Genomic DNA, 19,125 nt, shown 5'->3' with positions numbered 1-19,125 from the left:
ACTGAGCGTCTGGACTGAACTGAACTGAAGACACCACAGTTAGTTTGCCTGGAGTGATATTTTCTCTGCAGTGAATTCTCTTCTACATTCCAGGAACGCTACTTTCTGGGAAAGGATAGGTATAAGGGACCAACCATTATGGTTTTATTTATTTAAAGAATTTTTTTTTTTTTGATGGGGACTGTTTTTAAAGTCTTTATTGAATTTCTTAGTAATGCCATATTGCTTGTTTTATGCTTTGGTATTTTGGCCACAAGGCATGTGGGATCTTAGCTCCCTGACCAGGGATCAAACCCACACCTCTTGCATTGGAAGGTGAAGAAGTCTTAACCACTGGACTGTCAGAGGAAAGCCCTGTGGTTTTCATTAAGTGGTGCCCACGTCCAACCTCATAACATAGTCCCTGATGGTAGGAAGCCAAAAAAGGAGTGGACGGAGGTGGTCATTGTGCGCTAGAGGAGTACATCCGTCATAGTATCTTCCCCAAGCGTTGAACATTCCAAGGAGAAAAAAAAAAGTGGTGTGGAGCCCTACAGCAAGGTCACAGGTGTGGAGCCCTGCTCCAGAATCACAGGACAGACATCTCTGGAACTGACCAAGCCCTCTAGCAACTGCTGCCCCGAGCCTCTGGGTCTAAAGCAGCCAGGCCCCTGACCCTATATTAGGTGAAATCTCCATCCTAGTAATCACCCTGTAGCATCCCAGGAGATCGCCACAGTGCAGGTAACACACATGGGCTCCCCTGGTGACTCATTCGGTAAAGAATCTGCCTGCAGTGCAGGAGACCTGGGTTCCATCCCTGGGTCGGGAAGATCCCCCTGGAGGAGGGCATGGCAACCCACTCCAGTCTTCTCGCCTGGAGAATCCCACGGACGGAGGAGCCTGGTGGGGTGCAGTCCACAGGGTTGCAAAGAGTCGGACACGACTGAGTGACTCAGCACAGCCCGCTTGACCTCGGGCATGTCTCTAGACGCCGTCAACCCGTGCCTGGCGAGGGCAGCGTCGACATCCAGATGCCCGGGTCTCATGGCCTCTCCTCTTTGCTCTTGCAGTACCTACTACTCAGCGCACGCAGCCTACGCCCAGAGCAAGCTGGCCCTGGTGCTGTTCACCTACCATCTGCAGGCGCTGCTGACTGCCCAGGGCATGCCCGTGACCGCCAGCGTGGCCGACCCCGGCGTGGTGGACACCGACCTCTACAGATACGTCTTCTGGGGCACCCGGCTTGTCAAGAAGCTCCTGGGCTGGTGGGTCTTCAAGGTAAAGGCCCCGACGCTGGGGGTGTTGCTACGGTCCGCGGGCAGATCTGACTTTACCCTCCTCGATGCTGCTGTGTTACCGTTTCCCGGCTCCACGTCTTCTTTCTCCGTTCATTTGTTGATGGATACTGAGGTTGCTTCCATGTCTCGGTGATTGTAAATATTGCTGCGATAAACCCTGGGGCGGGGTGGGGGGGGGCGCGTGTCTTTTCTAATTATCATTTTCTCCAGGTATATCCCCCAGTAGCGGGATCACAGGATCGTATGAAACAGATCGTATCTGTTTCTGGTTTTTTGAGAACATTCCATACCGTTTCCCATAATGCCTACCCAAGTATACATTCCCACCAAAACCGCTGTGAAGGTTGAGTTGCAGGTATCTTTTCTAAGCATGGCTTTCTTCAGATATATTCCTATCAGTAAGATTGCAGGGTCAGATGGTGGATCTATTTTTAGGTTTGTTTTTTTTTTTTTTTTTAAAGGAATTTCCATACCATTCTGGTAAAGAATCAGCTCGTAAAGAATCCGCCTGCAATGCAGGAGACCTGGGTTAGATTCCTGGGTCAGGAAGAGCCCCTGGAGAAGGGAAAGGCTACCCATTCCACTACTCTGGCCTGGAGAATTCCATGGACTGTATATTCATGGGGTCACAAAGAGTCAGGCACAGCTGAGTGACTTTTGCTTTATTTCTGTCCGACCGATGTGAGGAGTCCCTTCATTGGAGTTTTGATTTGCGTTTCTTTAATAACCAGCAACGTTGAGTATCTTTTCGTGGACCCGAGGGCCGTCTGTATGTCTTTCTTTGGAGAGATGTCTGTTGGGATCTTTGTGTGATTTTCTCTTTAGGATAAATTCTCGAGAAGGAGTTTGTTTAGCTAGAGGATGAGCTCTGTGTGTTAGAGGCTCAGTCGTGTCTGACTCTTTGCAACCCCATGGACTGTAGCCTGCCAGGCTCCTCTGTCCATGGGATTTTCCAGGCAGGAATATTGGAGGCGGTTGCCATTTCCTCCTCCAGGGGATCTTCCCTACCCCGGGGATCGAACCTGGGTCTCCTGCATGGCAGGCAGATTCTCTACCAAGTGAGCCACCAAGCCCCTAGGCTTCAGGACACAGACATGGAAAATGTGGACCCCAACCTCCCACAACACACGTGTGCTGATGTAGAACGGTGTCCCTAGCCCAAATGCAGTTCGTGTAAGTCTGCATTTTGTTGCTGTTACCCGTCAGATGGTCTTTGCTGCACGGTCATCTGGCTTCTTGCTGGAATTACATCGCTCCTCTAGCCGTAATCTTTTCCGTGGGAGGTGCTGACTGCCCGATGGGAGTCGGGTAAATCACCCACCTCCACAGTCTTGGCAGGTGTGCAGCATTCATTTCGTCGTCTCTGTGGGATCTCGGAGATTAGCAACCGTGATGGCCAGAGCTCTGGAGGGGCGGGGTGGACGCCGTCAACAGCCGTGATTGTCGCCAGTTCTCCGCCTCCGGGTTCCCCTCGGTCCGGAATTCCGGGACCACCCACGGAACCCAGATTCTGGCAGATGTGAACAAGCAGAGGCGACTGTCCCCAGCAAGCAGCCAACACCAGCTGTGATCACATCTCCGTCACCGGGACATCAAAACCCACCTCTCCTGTATCACCTGGTTCCCCTCTCTGGTTTCATTTAAAATCTCATTTCCTCTTGTGAATGAGACGTGGGTGCTGTGTTATGTTGCTCAGCTGTGTCGGACTCTTCGTGACTCTGTGGACTGTAGCCCGCCAGGCTCTGTCCATGTGGATTCTCCAGGCAAAAATACTGGAGTGGGTTGCCATGTCCTTCTCCAAAGGATCTTCCCGACCCAGGGATCGAACCTGGGTCTCTCATACTGCAGGCGGATTCTTTACCACTGAGCCACCAGGGAAGCCCCAGTCTCTGGTATTACCCTTTGTCAACAACACACTGGCAGTTGCCATGGGCATCTTGTGTCCACCTCTGCAAGGATTCAATCAAGCTCTGATACAGCTCCACACCTTCCACATTCCCTGCAGGGGGCTCAGCGTGGACAGCAGACAGGAGACATCTGTGCTCCGCGAAGGACCGGCAGGACAGGTCTTCAGATGGCCAGGTATTTTCAGGAGCCCATTTCATGAGCCCGATTATTTCATCTCTCCATATCTAGAAAATCACCAAAAGTCCTGATGGTGATGACTGCTCCCCATGACCAGCAGAAACCTTTCGTAGAATAATACGTGTTTGACTGCACGCACTTCCCCTTCAACAAAATCACTTATATACCGACCTTCCCCCTCTTGGCTCTTTGGAGCAGTCTCTCAGAGCTATCTGAAGGGCTGTCTGCTGGTCTGCAGTCCTCATTTTGACCGAAAGAAAGCTTAACTACCAGTTCTCACATTGTGCATTAATTTTTTTTTTTTGAATTGAGCGCTTCTTGACTGACCAGATTATATTTCTAAACCACCTTTTAGATGATTTTTACAAATATGGAAAAAAAAACATTTTAGGATGAAGAGGTCGCCTTCTGTTTAATCATTTGCTCGTATTTCTATGTTCAGGTGATGGTTAGGTTTTTACAACTGGTATCTTATTGTTGTTCAGTCGCTCAGTCGTGTCTGACTCTTTGTGACCCCATGGACTGCAGCACGCCAGGCCTCCCTGTCCATCACCAACTCCCGGAGTTCACTCAGACTCACGTCCATCAAGTCAGTGATGCCATCCAGCCATCTCATCCTCTGTCGTCCCCTTCTCCTCCCGCCTTCAATCTTTCCCAGCATCAGGGTCTTTTCAAATGTCAGCTCTTTGCATCAGATGGTCAAAGGAATGGAGTTTCAGCTTCAGCATCAGTCCTTCCAGTGAATATTTAGGACTGATTTCCTTTAGGATGGACTGGTTGGATCTCCTTGCGGTCCAAGAAACTCTCAAGAGTCTTCTGCAACACCACACTTCAAAAGCATCAATTCTTGGGCACTCAGCTTTCTTTATAGTCCAACTCTCACATCCATACATGACTACGGGAAAAACCATAGCCTTGACTATAGTACACTATACTTATATGACTATAAAATGCTGTAATATGTTATATGACTATATAAGTATCAGTATGCTAACTTATAAGTATATATGACTGGATGCTTATATGATTATAGTAATACAGTAATATGTATATAGTCATATAATAATATGATTATACTATAATCATCTCACCTGAACAAATCTAACAGGAGGGGGAATTTTTAACTTTAGAGAGCGTCGAGATTTCAGATGCTGCTGTTTTCTGTCTGAAAGCAAGTAGTCTTTCATTTTGCTCACATCTTTCTTGATGGTTGCGATCTTGTGGTCTATGATAAGAAGTGTATTTGTTTTTTTTTTTCTTTGTCCCCTTTTCTGGCTCAGAGCTCCTAAAACCCTTGGAATTTCCCAAGTGCTGAGATCCTGAAAGGCTCCCCTTGCTGTATAAATGTGTGACCTTTGGAACTTGCCCTAGGGTGGGGAGGGGCTGGTTGCCAGCGCAACCAACTGGCCATTAAGGGGTGGGACTTTTCAGTCTTAACCTTCTGACCTCAAGGGAGAGGGGGGCTGGAGGCTGAATTCATCACCAATGCCCGGTGTTTTGGGGCTTCCCCAGGTGGCTCTGCCTTTAGTGCAGCAGACGGGGGTTCATCCCTGAATCTGGAAGATCCTTTGGAGGAGGGCATGGCAACCCACTCCAGTGTTCTTGCCTGGAGAATCCCATGGACAGAGGAGCCTGGCGGGCTACAGTCCATGGGGTCGCAAAGAGTCAGACACGGCTGAATCGACTCAGCACGAGTGCATTCACACACTTAGATCTGTCTCTTGGGGGAGGTCACACTTTATCTCACTACATGTGGTATTAAATGTTGAGAGCTGCCCACGTTGATGTATGTCAAAGTGCATCATTGACTCCTGTCCTTGTGAACTCATCCACCCGCACATATGACGCGGTTCAGATCCTTTCTCTGGGGTAAGACTACGTGGGTTCTTTCTGGTTTTTTGCTGTTCCCTGCAGGTTCGGTCTTCCGCAGACCGCCATTTCTCACTTTCTGTTGGGAACATCAAAGGCAGGGGCATTATGACTAGAAGGGCCTCCTATGTCAACGCTGCCTGGGAATTCCATTTGGTTTTAAAAGACAGGTTTTCCAGTGTACAGTCTCAGTGCTGAGAATTCAACATGATTTTGTTTTTCATTTGCTCAATCGTGTCCGACTCTCTGCGACCCCATGGACTGCAGCACGCCAGGCTTCTGTGTCCTTCACCGTCCTTCACCAACGCGCAGAGCTTTCTCAAACTCATGTCCGTTTAAAGTCAGTGATGCCATCCAACCGTCTCATCCTCTGTCGCCCCTTCTCCTGCCTTCAATCTTTCCCAGCATCAGGGTCTTTTCCACTGAGTCAGTTCTTTGCATCAGGTGGCCAAAGGGTTGGAGTTTCACCTTCAACATCAGTCCTTCCAACGAATATTCAGGACTGATTTCCTCTAGGATGGACTGGTTGGATCTCCTTGCAGTCTAAGGGACTCTCAAGAGTCTTCTCCTTGAGAAGACACCACAGTTCAAAAGCATCCTTTCTTCGGTGCTCAGCTTTCTTTATAGTCCAACTCTCACATCCATACATTAGAAATAACCATAGCCTTGACTAGATGGACCTTTGTTGGCAAAGTAATGTCTCTGTTTTTAATATGCTGCCTAAGTTGGTCATAGGTTTCCTTCCAAGGAGCAAGCGTCTTTTAATTTTATGGCTGCAGTCACCATCTGCAGGGGTTTTGGAGCCCAAGGAAATAAAATCTGTCACTGTTTCCAGATGGTTTGCATCTTCTTTATGCACATTAAGCGTTGGACTATGGAGTCTTTGCCAACTTGAGTGAACTGCTGGACGCTTGCATCCTGGAGCAGGAAGTGGGGTTTGCTGTGTTTTAATTAGCATTTTCCAAAGTATCCTGTGGCTCAACAGTCTCCGTGGGATTACTTGGCATGTGAACGTTGCCTTTTTGGAAATGTCTGGTTGTCTCATTTCCCCTTTTCTGTAGGCGGTGTTAGCTTTTGTTGTTGTTCAGTCACTGAGCCATGTCCGACTCATCATGACCCTAAGGAATGGCAGCACACCAGGCTTCCCTGTCCTTCACTGTCTCCCGGACTTTGCTCAAACTCAGGTCCAGTGAGTTGGTGATGTTTAGCCTTTCTCTTCTTTTTTTTTTTTTATACAATTTTATGTATTTTTTAAAATTTTGGAGCTGTAAGTTGATTGACAGCGTTGAGTTAGTTTCAGGAGTACGACAAGGTGAACCATTTGTGAATATGCGTGTGTCCACTCTCTGTTTAGCTTGTTTGGCCATCTAGATCGTTGCAGAATAGCGAGTGGGGTTCCCTGTGCCATACAGTGGGTCCTTTATCCATTCATCTGCTGATGGATATCCATGTTGGTGCAAATGGCATGATCTCGTTCTTTTTCGCGGCTGACTAATATTCCACTTGTATGCATGCACCACATCTTTATCCATTCATCTGCTGATATCCAGGTCGTCTCCATGGATGTGGCTGTTGTAAATATTAGGCTTTCTCTTTTGGACTCACGCCTGTGTGTTCATTCTGACTGCTGATTTGTGTCTTTTACGTAGGTTGCCGATACTCTTTTCCACTGTATTTTGTGTTTCAAGAAGATACAAGCAAGTAGCATTGGACAGTCATAACCAATGATATTAGAACACAGGAGGAAAATATTTTGGAGACGGAGAAACCGAAAAATAGATATACTAATATTTATCTGTATCTGTATCTAGAGACACATGCATAAATATACATATGTACATGGAAAAGGGCCTTCGCAGGTGGCACAGTGGTTAAAAAATCCACCAGCCAATGCACGAGACTTGGGTTTGATCCCTAAGTTGGGGAGATCCCCTGGAGAAGGAAATGGCAACCCACTCCAGTGTTCTTGCCTGGAGAATCCCATGGACAGATGAGCCTGGTGGGCTGTGGTCCATACAGTCTCAAAGAGTCAGATACGACTAAAGCCACTTAGCACATGGACATATGTATATATTTAAGGTTCCCTGGTGGCTCAGATGGTAAAGAATCTGCCTGCAGTGCAAGAGACGCAGATTCAAACTGTGTGTCACAAAGATCCCCAGGAGAAGGAAATGGCAACCCACTCTATTATTCCCGCCTGGAGAATCCCGTGGACAGAGGAGCCTGGTAGGCCACAGTCTGTGGGGTCACATAGAGAGTCAGACACAGCTGGACATGCACGCAACCATACATTATACGAATTACTTCCTTAGATGGATGTGTGTGTATGTGACTTGTGTGAATTCTCGCAAGGGTGTGCCCTTGATCCCTGGGCGGTGGGGAGAGTCTGTAGGATTAATGTGTCTTTGTGTCCCTTTACATCATTTAGTGACATTCTTTTTAGTCAGTCCCCTGCGTACAAACGAGTTCCATTCCAGGAGCACGTGCGTAAGTCCTATTTGTGGGTCCGACAGAGTTAGCCTGGGTACCCAACTAACCCAATCGGCTGTACAGTTCTGTACTGTTTTAGGTGTATAGTACTTTTCACACAAAGAATGCACAAAAAGCAAACACAAGATAAACATTTTCAATCTCCCAGTGCAGTACCGTGACAAGTACAGTCGTCCAGGGCAACGGCTGGCATCGACGGAATCAGGCCAGAAGAGTTACTGACTGAGCAGGCAGAGGAGGTGGGAGACGGCAGAGCTGAAGAATTGTCAGCAATAGTAGACGGAGGGCGAGCTGTGGTGTCAATCATGTTGATGGAACGCACCTTCACATCTTTGCGAGTTTGCAACTTGAGAGTTTGCGTGTAGAGGACTTCCTGGTACACCACTCTGAAACCTCTATTCCGCACCTTACCAAAAACCGTGGACTTGATTCCAAGTTCAGAGCCAGTTTCCGGAGCACGGCAGTTTTTCCCTTGAGAAAAAAAATTACAGGTTGATACATTTATGAAGATGAGATGTTTAAAAAAAAACAACAGTTTTCTTTATTTATTGGCCACACTGGGTCTTCATTCCTGTGTGGACTTTTCTGCAGCTGCACAGAGCAGGGTAACTCTCTAGTTGCGGTTCTTGAGGACTTCTCAAGGTGGTATCTTCTGTTACTGCCGAGCACAGGCTCTGAGACACAGGTTCAGTAGTTGCAGTGTCTTAGTCGCTCTGTGGCATGCGGGATCTTCCGAGACCGGGGATGGAACATGAATATCCTGCATTGGCAGGTGGATTATTTACCACCGAGACACCAGGGTAGCCCTTAAATGGTTCTTTCCATGAGCGAATCGAGACCGTTCCATCAATCAGTGCCTGCAGCTGGGTGACGTCTCACACACGCCCTCTGCACAGAGCTCTGAAGACATTTAATAAAGCATGGAGGAGGCATGTCCCATGACTGTACCAGGCAGAAACTCCCCTGCTCCTGACTCTGTTGCTTCCTCAGCCATTCTCTCGAGCCCTAAGAGGAGGAATATGGTGGTGATGATCTGCTCTTGTGTTGAGGGCAGAACGCAGACAGTGCAGCCCTCGGAGCTGAGCTGAAGGTTTAGCTTGGACCACAAAGGAGGCTGAGTGCCAAAGATTTGACACTTTTGAGCTGTGGTGCTGGAGAAGACGCTTGAGAGTCCCTTGGACGGCAAGGAGATCCAACCAGTCCATCCTAAAGGAGATCAAGCATGAATGTTCACTGGAAGGACTGATGCTGAAGCTCCAATACTTTGGCCACCTCATGTGAAAAGCCAACTCATTGGAAAAGACCCTGATGCTGGGAAGGATCGAAGGCGGGAGGAGAAGGGGGCAACAGAGGATGAGGTGGTTGGATGGCATCATCAACTCAATGGACAGGAGTAAACTCCGGGAGACCGTGAAGGACAGGGAAGCCTGGCATGCTGCAGCCCATGGGGTCACAAAGAGTCGGAAACAACTGAGTGACTGAAGAACAATCCAAGGGTCCAAGGAGCCTGAGTTAGGCTCGGACCATTGGTGATGCAGAAACAGCTCAAGATGGGGGTGGTCATACTGTCACTGCCCGCTTCTCACTGGGTCCCCATCCGAACCCCAGACCCCTTCAAAGTGACCTCAGCTCCCCCTTTCTCAAGTCTCCTCAGGACACCTGGTTCCAGCTCCAGACTGGACACGGGAGCTTGTCATTGGCCCAAGCCCAAGCTTGTCATTGCCCACTTGCAGTGAGTGTCTTAGATTTTGGGGGCTGCATCCTATCCAGGGATGCCAGATGCTCGATGTCAACAGTGATGTAGAATCAGAAGCTTCCAGCCTCTGGACCATCCCATGGACCACAGTCTACAGAGCATCCCATGGGCCACAGTCCATGGAGCCTCCCAAGGGCCACAGCCCACGGAGCATCCATGGAGCACAGCCCACGGAGCGTCCCATGGACCAGAGGGCATGATCCACAGGGGGTGAACCCAGGGTCTGGTTAGAGGCCATTGAAAGTGTGGAGAGAGACAGAAGGAGATTGTTTTGAGGACAACTCCAGGACTTCCCTGGTGGTCCAGTGGTCAAGATTCCACACTCCTAGTCCAGGGGCCCTGGGTTCAATCCCTGGTCAGGCAATTATATTTCACATACCACAGCCTAATTCATGTGCCAAAACAAAAGATGCCCCGTGCCACAAGTAAGACCTGGCACAGATAAATAAATAAATGTGTGTGTGTCCGACTCTTCACTACCCCGTGGGCTGTAGCCCGCCAGGCTCCTCTGTCCATGGGATTCTCCAGGCAAGAATACAGGAGTGGGTTGCCATTTCTTTCTCAAGGGCATCTTGCTGACCCAGGGATTGAGCCCACGTCTCCTGCACTGGCAGGTGGATTCTTTAGCACTGAGCCATGGGGAAGGCCAAATATATAAGTATGAAGAAAAAAAAAAGACCATTCCAGAGAGCACATCATAATGTCTTGACTAATTGACCTCGGAAGGTGAAACAAGGAAGTCTCAGGAGGCATTTGGGGTTTCTGATGCAGGAACACCAGGCTGTGTATCAGTGACTGTCTGGGATGGGGTACCAGGCAGGTGAGAAGGAAAGATGGTTTGACCCTGAGGTGTGTCCATGGGGTCTCTGCCTCCAGTGCCAGCTGGGCTGCTGAGAGTGTGTGTCCACAACTCAGAGGAACACACAGAAAGTGCAGCTTTCAGGGATTCTGGCAGAGACGCAAGGGACTTGTCAGGCCATGAGCTTGGGGGACATGCCCATCCTGATTCAGGAGGACGGTGGGGAGGGTTGGGATCTCTGGAAGAACCAAGATCTGGCCATCCTGTGCACCCTGCTGCTCCCTTGCCCTCCCTCTACTCTGCCCCTCACCTTTGTAATTTCTTAATTCTGGATAATGGCATCTCCTAAGATTGTTGTGAGCGGCGCTGACATAATATGTGGGAAAGCGTTTCCAATGCTGCAGAGGGCTGTGTAATTATGTAATTATAACACATTCATCTTTCTCTGCAGCACACAGCTCCCAGCTCTGTTGAGCACAGTTTCAATCCCACTCTCTGCTCTCTTTGCTTTTTATTTTGGTTTCTTTTTTCCATGCGTGTGTACCCAGCCATTGACCCAATGCCCCTTCCTGTTGTGGGAGCTCTTATCTAAACTATCTTTCTTGGTATTCGGGGCCACAAAAATATTGTTGTTCTCATACAGTTGCTCAGTCACGTCTGGCTCTTGATGACCCCATGGGCTGCAGCATGCCAGGCTTTCCTGTCCTTCACCATCTCCTGGAGTTTGCTGAAATTCATGTCCATTGAATCGGTGATGCCATCCAACCATCTCATCCTCTGTCGCCCCCTTCTCCTCCTGCCTTCAATCTTTCCCCAGCATCAGGGTCTTTTCTAATGAGTCCGTTCTTCGCATCAGGTGGCCAAAGTATTGGAGTTTCAGCTTCAGCATCAGTCCTTCCAATGAATATTCAGGACTGATTTCCTTTAGGAGAGACTGGTTGGATTTCTTTGCAGTCCAAGGGGCTCTCAAGAGTCTTCTGCAGCTCCAGCACTACAATTCAAAAGTATTAACTCGTCAGCGTTCTGCCTTCTTTATGTTGACACTGGTGGCTCTCAGCGTCTCAGACCTCCTTCCTTTCAGGCAGGCATGATGTCTCACGATCCTCGTGGCTGAGACTTAGGACTGTGACGTCAGACGCGGGGAAGAAGAAATGCATAAAACCGTCCGTTTCATGAGCTGTCAAAACATTTGGGAATTAAAACATTACAAATGAAATCTCATTTCCTTCCTCTCTGTCATCTGCCTGAGGCCTGGAAATGTTCTGTAGGTGATCGAGGGCGGCTGTTTTTAGCCCGGCATCTATCATGTGCTTAAGTGGGATAAGTGGATGTGATTAATCCTCCACGAGATGTGTGCGTGCCGAGAATGGCTCCTTTTCAAAAAAATGTCCCTTTTCTATGTCAGAGGACTCTCTGGATGGTCAAGACCACCTTGGGTGAATGTTGTGTGTGTGCGTGCAAGGGTATGCATGTGTGTGTGTGAACGTGTGTACATGAGGACATCAGTTCAGTTCAGTCGCTCAGTCGTGTCCGACTCTTTGCAACCCCATGAATTGCAGCACGCCAGGCCTCCCTGTCCATCACCAACTCCCAGAGATATATGTGTGTAAATGTGAATGTGTATGTCTGTATGTAAATACTTGTGTGTTTTGTGTGTGTGTGCATATGAATAGTTGTATGTGTGTGAAAATGCATGTGTGTGCCTGGGGGAATGTGTGTGTGCATTGAATATATATCTGTGTGCATGTGAATATTTGTATTTGTGAATCTAAGTGCCTGTGTGTGCCTGGGGATATGTGTGTGTGTGTGAAGGTATGCATGTGAATGTGTGTGTGTGTGCATGTGAATATTTGTGTATCCATACAAATGCGTGTGTCTGCCTGGGTGTATGTATGTGCAGACTTGTGAATGTGTGCGCCTGGATGTGTTTGCATGCATATAAGTGCATTTGTGTGCATGGGTGTGTGTGCCTGTGAGTCTGTGTGCATCTGTGTAAATGCATGTGTGTGCCTGAGGGTATGTGTATCCATGTGAATGTCTGTGCCTGGGTGTGTGTGCCTGTGCTCATAAATGCATTTGTGTGCATGGGTGTGTGTGCTCTGAGTGTGTGTGCCTGTGAATATTTGTGTGTGCATGTGAATACATGTGTGTACTTGGGTGTGTGTGCATTGAGTATATCTGTGCATGTGTATATTTGTGCGTCCGTATGCATTTGTGTGCATGTGAGTGTGTGCATGTGAATATATGTGTGTGTAAATGCATGTATGTGCCTGGTGGTATATGTGTGTGCATGTGAATATTTGTGTATCCATATAGATGCATTTGTGTGCATGGGGGTGTGTGAGTGTGTGAGCATGTGAATATCGGTGTGTGCATGGGGGTGTGTGTGCCCGTGAATGTCTGTGCCTGGGTATATGTGAGTGTGTACGCATGAGGGTGCAGTGTGTTTGTGCTTGGGAGTCACATCACCAGACAGAATCCCACGACATCTCGTCCCTCCGGACCGTACCTGAGTTTCTGGCAAAGTGTGCATCCCAAGTTCATGTCCAGGACACCACAGGCACCATCTCCTAAAACAGCCGTCCTTGTGTTCCGTTGGACATGCCGATCACAAGGACTGTTACCCGGATAAGAGGATTTTCGAGGTGTAGGGGAAGTGGACCCCTTCCTCCCCAGACAATGCCCGCTGGATGACCCAAAGGAGGCAGCCTCTAAAGACAGGAATGGATGCCTCTCAAGACAGTGGAGCCCTGTGGCTACATTAAGGAGGGTCTTTCCCGTGGGGGTGACTCACTCCAGGGACGAGACAAAGTGGGGGTTCTTGGCACAGACCCCTGGGATCTCAGCCTGGAGAATGACCGACTTAGGAAGCAGCCTCACTCCACGAGCTGATTTAACCATGTTTTTGCCATGGAAATGCAGCACTCCACGTCAATCCATCTGACCAAGAACAACAGGATATTTGTCAGCATGACTACCCAGGAGATGTTCTGAGCCTATCTCCATCTAGAAAATGTGACCATGGGCTTGTCTCCTGGCCTGAATCTGTTTCTGGTCATGCTTCCAAAGACAGACTCATGCAGGCACAGGAGAAGGACCAGGGTAGGGGGAGTTGAGTGGATTTCCACAAGTTTATTTAAAATGACAAGCTCCAGAACGACCGTTATCTTGACAATAAGATAAAGGAGTTTCCTTGATTCCTAGGTGGCTCAGCGGTAAAGAATCTGCCTTCTAACATAGGAGATGGAGGTTCTATCCCTGAGTCGGGAAGGTCCCCTGGATAAGAAAATAGCAGCCCACTCCCGTATTCTTGCCTGGAGAATCCCCGTGGACAGAGGAGCCTGGTGGGCTACAGTCCCCCACCCGTTTCCCCTTTGGGAGCCATAAATTTGTTTTCTGTGTCCATGAGTCTAGGTACGTTTTGTAAACCAGTACATTTGTATCATCTCTGTTAGATCCCACATATAAGTAACGTCATCCCGTATCTGCTTTTCTCTGACTTATGTTTCTAAGCGTGATATTGTCTGGGTGCATCCATGTTGCTGCAGATGGCATCATTTCCTCCTTTTTGATGCCTGAGTGGTGTTCCATTGTATATGTGGAGACACACACACACACACACATCACATCTTGTAATCCAGTGATCACGCCCAGGCACCAGCCCTAAGCCCAGAAGCTCAGCATGTGTTACATTCCAACCTTCTGCCTCCCACCCAGCGTCCACTTTTCTCCTGTCACCCTAATGCCTTTCAAGCTCCTTTTCAGACTTTCCGGTTCTCGTGCCGTATCTCCTCCCCTGCTTGGAAAGCGAGAACGTCTCTGCCGTCTGGACGTTTCCTCTAAAATTGCTAGACAGCACGTGTTCAACCCCGAGGCTGAACCGCCATCTGCTTTGACCCAGTGAGCTGGCATTCTGGTTTCATAGAGCCTGCCCTGCATGGCAGGAATTAACCCAACCTTGTAAATCAACTCTGCACGCATGCTAAGTCACTTCAGGTGGGTCCAACTCCTTACGACCCCATGGACTGTAACCTCCCAGGCTCCTCTGTCCGTGGAATTCTCCAGGCAAGGACACAGGACTTGGTACAGCCCACTGGAGTCGGTAGCCATGCCCTTCTGCAGGGGATCTTCCCAACCCAGGGATCGAACCTGCGTCTCTTCTAGTCTCCCACAATCGCCGGCAGGTTCTTTACCACTAGTACTGCCTGGGAAGCCTCGTAAATCAACTATATGTCAATAAAATGAATTTAAAAAAAAAATAAAAGACTGGAGACCTGAGTATTTAAACTCAGGGTCTGTGCCCAGAACCCGCACTTTGTCTCAGCCCTGGAGTGAGTCACCTTCATAAAAAAAAAGACCTTCTCATCGTAGCCACAGGGCTCCGCTCTCTTGAGATGTATCCAGCCTTCTCTTTAGAGGCTGCTTCCTTTGGGTCGTCCAGAGGAATGGGGGCCCTTTGTGCATGTGTGTGGGGATGCATGAGAGCGATGTGGATGTGCAACCCACAAGGGCGCACCATTTCGAGGTCTTGGAGTGCCAGCTCACCTAGCCTTGGCCAGCCAGGCTTGAGTTGATGAGTCGATGGGCCCCCGGTAAGGGGCCCTGTGTCTCCTTCTCGACATCTGTGGGCTCCCGAGACCCCCGTGTACCTGCTCTGACAGTTGGCATCTTCCTCTGCGTTCCTTCTTCCTGCAGACCCCAGATGAGGGAGCCTGGACTTCCGTCTACGCCGCGGTCACCCCGGCCCTGGAAGGTCTCGGTGGCCGCTATCTCTACAACGAGAAGGAGACCCGGTCTCTGGAGGCCACGTACGACCCAGAGCTTCAGCGGCAGCTCTGGGCCAGAAGCTGCCAGCTGACGGGCATTGCTGATGTGACCTGGGAGACCTTCAGCGGGAGCGGTCTGCCGGGAAGAGCATGATCTGACGGGGAACACCACGGTCAGTGCCACCCTCACAGGTCTGTTTGTACTGAACCGCGTCTCTCCATCACCCTCATCCCCCCGACCCTCCGGGCTCTGTATCCCCCCAGGGTCTCCCGTCGGGACCCGGGTGGGAACTCACGGGAAACAGAGAATGCTGAGTGGACCCCTGAGCTGGTGTGGTTCTCAGCCATGAATCCTGTGATCCCCCACTACGTGTCCAATTGTACTGGCTGCTCTGAGTCATTAAATCCTGCAAGCCTCATGGGCGGTGTTCCTTCCTTAAAGCGCAGAGGCGATGTGGGACCCTGGGGTAGATAGACACGTTTTGGGTGAAACACACACTTTCAAGGGAAGTCTGGAAGCTTTGAGGATGTCCTGCGTTCCTGTCTCTCTCACACACAAATCATGCCAGAGATGCGTCTCTGATTCCTGGCTCCCAGAAAGGCAGACGCTTTGAGCCTTCCTTCTTTACTGCCTTGATCAAGGGTCATGTGACCCTGCACCGTCTTCAGGAGGACCGGCTCCTAGGGGCTAATATGTGGCCCCCAAGGCTCCCACCAAGGGTCTCACCCCACGACTCATGGAAGGACCATCTCCTGAGAGGTAGGTAATTCTGTAGGACACGTGATGCCAGGGGAGCCCGGGACACAGTCCCCATGGGGCTCTCTAGGATGCAGATGTGGACAGGACGTGGGCGTCTGGACCACCTCCACCACCTTTTCGGGTCTCAGTCATAGAACGGCAGCTTTGCTGTCCCCTCACCCTTCAGTGGGCACACGAAACCTCTCTCCTGCTCTCTGCCCTTCCGTTCGTCATCTGTCAATATGGGCACGTCCCTCTCCTGGAATATGGGTTATACCGCAGGACGTGGGTTATCCTTCAAGCCAGAATATGGTTGTCATTTTTTAGTCGCTCAGTCATGTCTGACTCTTTGCGACCCCCTGAACTGTAGCCCCCCAGGCTCCTCTGTCCATGGGTAGTCTCCAGGCAAGAATACTGGAGTGGGTTGCCATTGCCTTCTCCAGGGGGCCTTCCCGGCACAGGGACTGAACCCAGTCTCTTGTGTCTCTCGCATTGGCAGGCAGATTCTTTCCCACTTTGCCACCTGGGAACGTGCAGATGTGTTCATATTTGGGGCAAGAATCACTGCCAATAATAATGGAGGTCTTCAGATAGGATGTTGTTCTTGCTTACCAGTGTGCTCATGAGGTTGTTTATCAGAGATAGGTAGAGGGAGATTTGATTACGGAAGAGGAGGGGGTTATGGGACTATGGAGGCAGAGACGGGAGGGAGGCGGCCACCAGCCCCAGGACGGACACCTGGAGCCCCCAGAAGCTGGAAGAGGCAGGAAGGACCCTCTCCTGGAGACTCTGGAGGGAGCTCAGCCCTGGGACCCCTTGACCTCAGACGTCTGGTCTCCAGGACTGGGGGACGATGGATGGTTGGTTGTCAGGACTGGGAGAGGATGGATTCCTAAGGTTTTAAGTCAATCAATGAGAAGCCTGCGTTAGCCTGAAAATGTTCCTGGAGGATAGTGGGTTCTGATGGGTGGAGCCTAGAAGTGGGGCCTTATGTGAATATACGTTCTCTGCAGATGTGGTGAAGTGAAGGGTCTGAGATGAGGTCCTCTTGAACGGGGGTGGCCCTAAACCCAGGGACAGGGTCCTTATAAGACACAGAAGAGGAGAGACACGGATGCAGAGGAGAAGCCACGTGGAGACGGAGGCAGAGACGGGAAGGAGGTGGCCACCAGCCCAGGGACAGACGCCCAGAGCCTCCAGAAGCCAGAAGAGGCGGGGAGGACCCTCCCTTGGAGCCTCTGCAGGGAGCTCAGCCCTGCATCTGAAGAAGTGAGAGACAATAGTCTTCCCTGCTGGTGGTCCAGTGGTTCAGACTCCAGGCTTCCAGTGCCAGGGATGTGGGTTTGATCCCTGATCAGGGAACTAAGATCCCACATGCTACATGGTGCAGCCAAAAGAAAAATTATTTTAATGTGAAATAAATAAATTATAAAAAAACTGAGAATAAATTTCCGTTTTTTAAACAACACCGAAAGGCTTCCTTGGTGGCTCAGAAGCTGTCTGCCATTGTAGGAGACCGGGGTTCAGTCCCTGAGTCAGGAAGATCCCCTGGAGAAGGGCATGGCAATCCACTCTAGTCTTCTTACCTGGAAAATCCCATGAACAGAGGAGCCTGGCGGGCTACAGTCCATGGGGTTGCAAAAAGCCAGACACAGCAGCTAAAAAGACAAACAGAACACCAATACCACGATCATGATTTGATACGAGAAACTTACACAGTTGTTGACCCGTATGAACATCTCATACAGGGTGGTAGACTCTTGCCTGGACCCATGCCCACCAGTCAGGTCAATGAAGGCTCCATCCTGTCTCTGAGAACGGCTCTTGGGTTCTCAGAGTCTAGCGTGGAGAGTTCGGACATGTGGGATCCTAACAAAATGACTGTATGTGTTTCCTGCCAGACCGCACCCTAGATTTCAAGACCAGTGACTGCTGGTTAGCTAGCCATATTCCCTCGACAGATGGAATCCTATGGAGGCCCCAGACCTGACATCGGGCTTCCAGCACACTAGGCTTGGGGTTGTAACCAGCAGCTCTTCCAGAGTTGGGTTTATACTTCATGAGTATAAGATGATAGAGTGTGCTTCCAGAATGGAGTGTTTATTTTTTTAAACATTTTCTTTAACTATACTTAATTTGCAATATTGTGTTAGTTTTCAGGTAGACAGCAAAGTATTTCAGTTATAAATACCTTGGGTGAGCCAGAACGTTTGTTTGAGGTTCCATAAGATGTTATGGTTGGATGGCATCACCAGCTGGTTGGATGGCATCATTGACTCGACGGACATGAGTTTGAGCAAGCTCCCGGAGTTGGTGATGGACAGGGAAGTGCTGCAGTCCATGGGGTCACAGATTCGGACACGACTGAGTGAATGAACTGAACTGAAGACGTCATGAAAAAACCCAAGGGAACTTTTTGCCCAACCCTATATATACACACATATTCTTTTTCAGATTCTTTTCCGTTACTGGTTAGTACGAGATATTGAATCTAACTCCCTGTGCTGTACAGATACAGTAGTCTGCATGTGTTAATTCCAAATCCCTAATGTATTCCTTCCCCACCTTCTCCTCTCTGCCAACCACAAGTCTGATCTCCATATCTGTGAGTCTCCTTCTGTTTCGTAAATAAATTCATTTGTATCATTTTTTGGTTTTTTAGATTTCACATATAAGTGAGTATCATATGGTACTTGTCTTTCTGGGTCTGATTTCCTTCACTTAGTGCGATAATCTCTGGGTTCATCCGTGTTGCTGTCGATGTCATTATTTTATTCCTTTTCATGGCTGAGCATTATTCCATTGTGTGTGTGCACCACATCTTTCTGACCCATTCACCTGTCGATGGGCGCTTAGGTTGCTTCCATGTTTTGACTGTTGTAAATAGTGCTGGTGTGATCAGTGGGGTCCGTGTATCTTTTCAAGTTGGAGTTTTCCCCTCTTCTGCGTATAACAACCAGAAGTGGAATTGCTAGATCATACGGCAACTCTTCTTTTTAATTTTTTGCGAAACCTCCATCCTGTTCTCCATAGAGTGTACACCATTTACATTCTCACCAGCAGTGAAGGAGGGTTCATTTTGCTGGGACAAAGTGTTTATCCAACGGTCACTTAATGAAACCATGAAGGAACAGCACAACTCTCACTTGGGAATACTCAAGACAACCAAGAATGGATTCTCTCTCAGTCTCCTGCCTCTGGGGCAGGGCGCGCTTCTCGGCAAAGGTGTTCAACTTGAAACAAATCTGCTTCTAAGCAAAGATGCCGAAGCTGTGTCTTGGCATCTAATACCTGCTTCTTCAGCGTGGATGGGGCTGCAGGCACACTGCCCAAACTTTATT

The 19,125-nt window shown here is 49.3% G+C and overlaps 1 protein-coding gene across 6 annotated transcripts in view; it reads left to right on the top strand.

Moving 5' to 3' along the window:
* DHRSX (dehydrogenase/reductase X-linked) overlaps positions 1-19,125 on the top strand; it is a 223,723-nt gene that overhangs the window by 127,138 nt on the left and 77,460 nt on the right. For 2 of the 6 annotated variants that reach the window (XR_009493644.1, XR_009493643.1), the window contains exons 6-7: positions 1,053-1,260; positions 14,975-15,218. Coding sequence is in view for 4 of the 6 variants with exons in the window: in XM_059884017.1 (XP_059740000.1) it covers positions 1,053-1,260; positions 14,975-15,199 (433 nt within the window). In the remaining 2 variants the exon portion in view is untranslated. Of the gene's footprint in view, positions 1-1,052; positions 1,261-14,974; positions 15,465-16,797; positions 17,166-17,937; positions 18,433-19,125 lie in introns of those variants that run through there. The other 4 variants (XM_059884017.1, XM_059884018.1, XM_059884019.1 and 1 more) reach the window with 4 other exon arrangements.

This window comes from Bos taurus, chromosome Y (genome assembly GCF_002263795.3).
Source record: "Bos taurus isolate L1 Dominette 01449 registration number 42190680 breed Hereford chromosome Y, ARS-UCD2.0, whole genome shotgun sequence".
In the NCBI taxonomy this organism is placed as follows: Eukaryota; Metazoa; Chordata; class Mammalia; order Artiodactyla; family Bovidae; genus Bos; species Bos taurus.
Note: the sequence above shows the minus strand (reverse complement) of the source record. Positions and strands in the feature narration are given on the sequence as shown.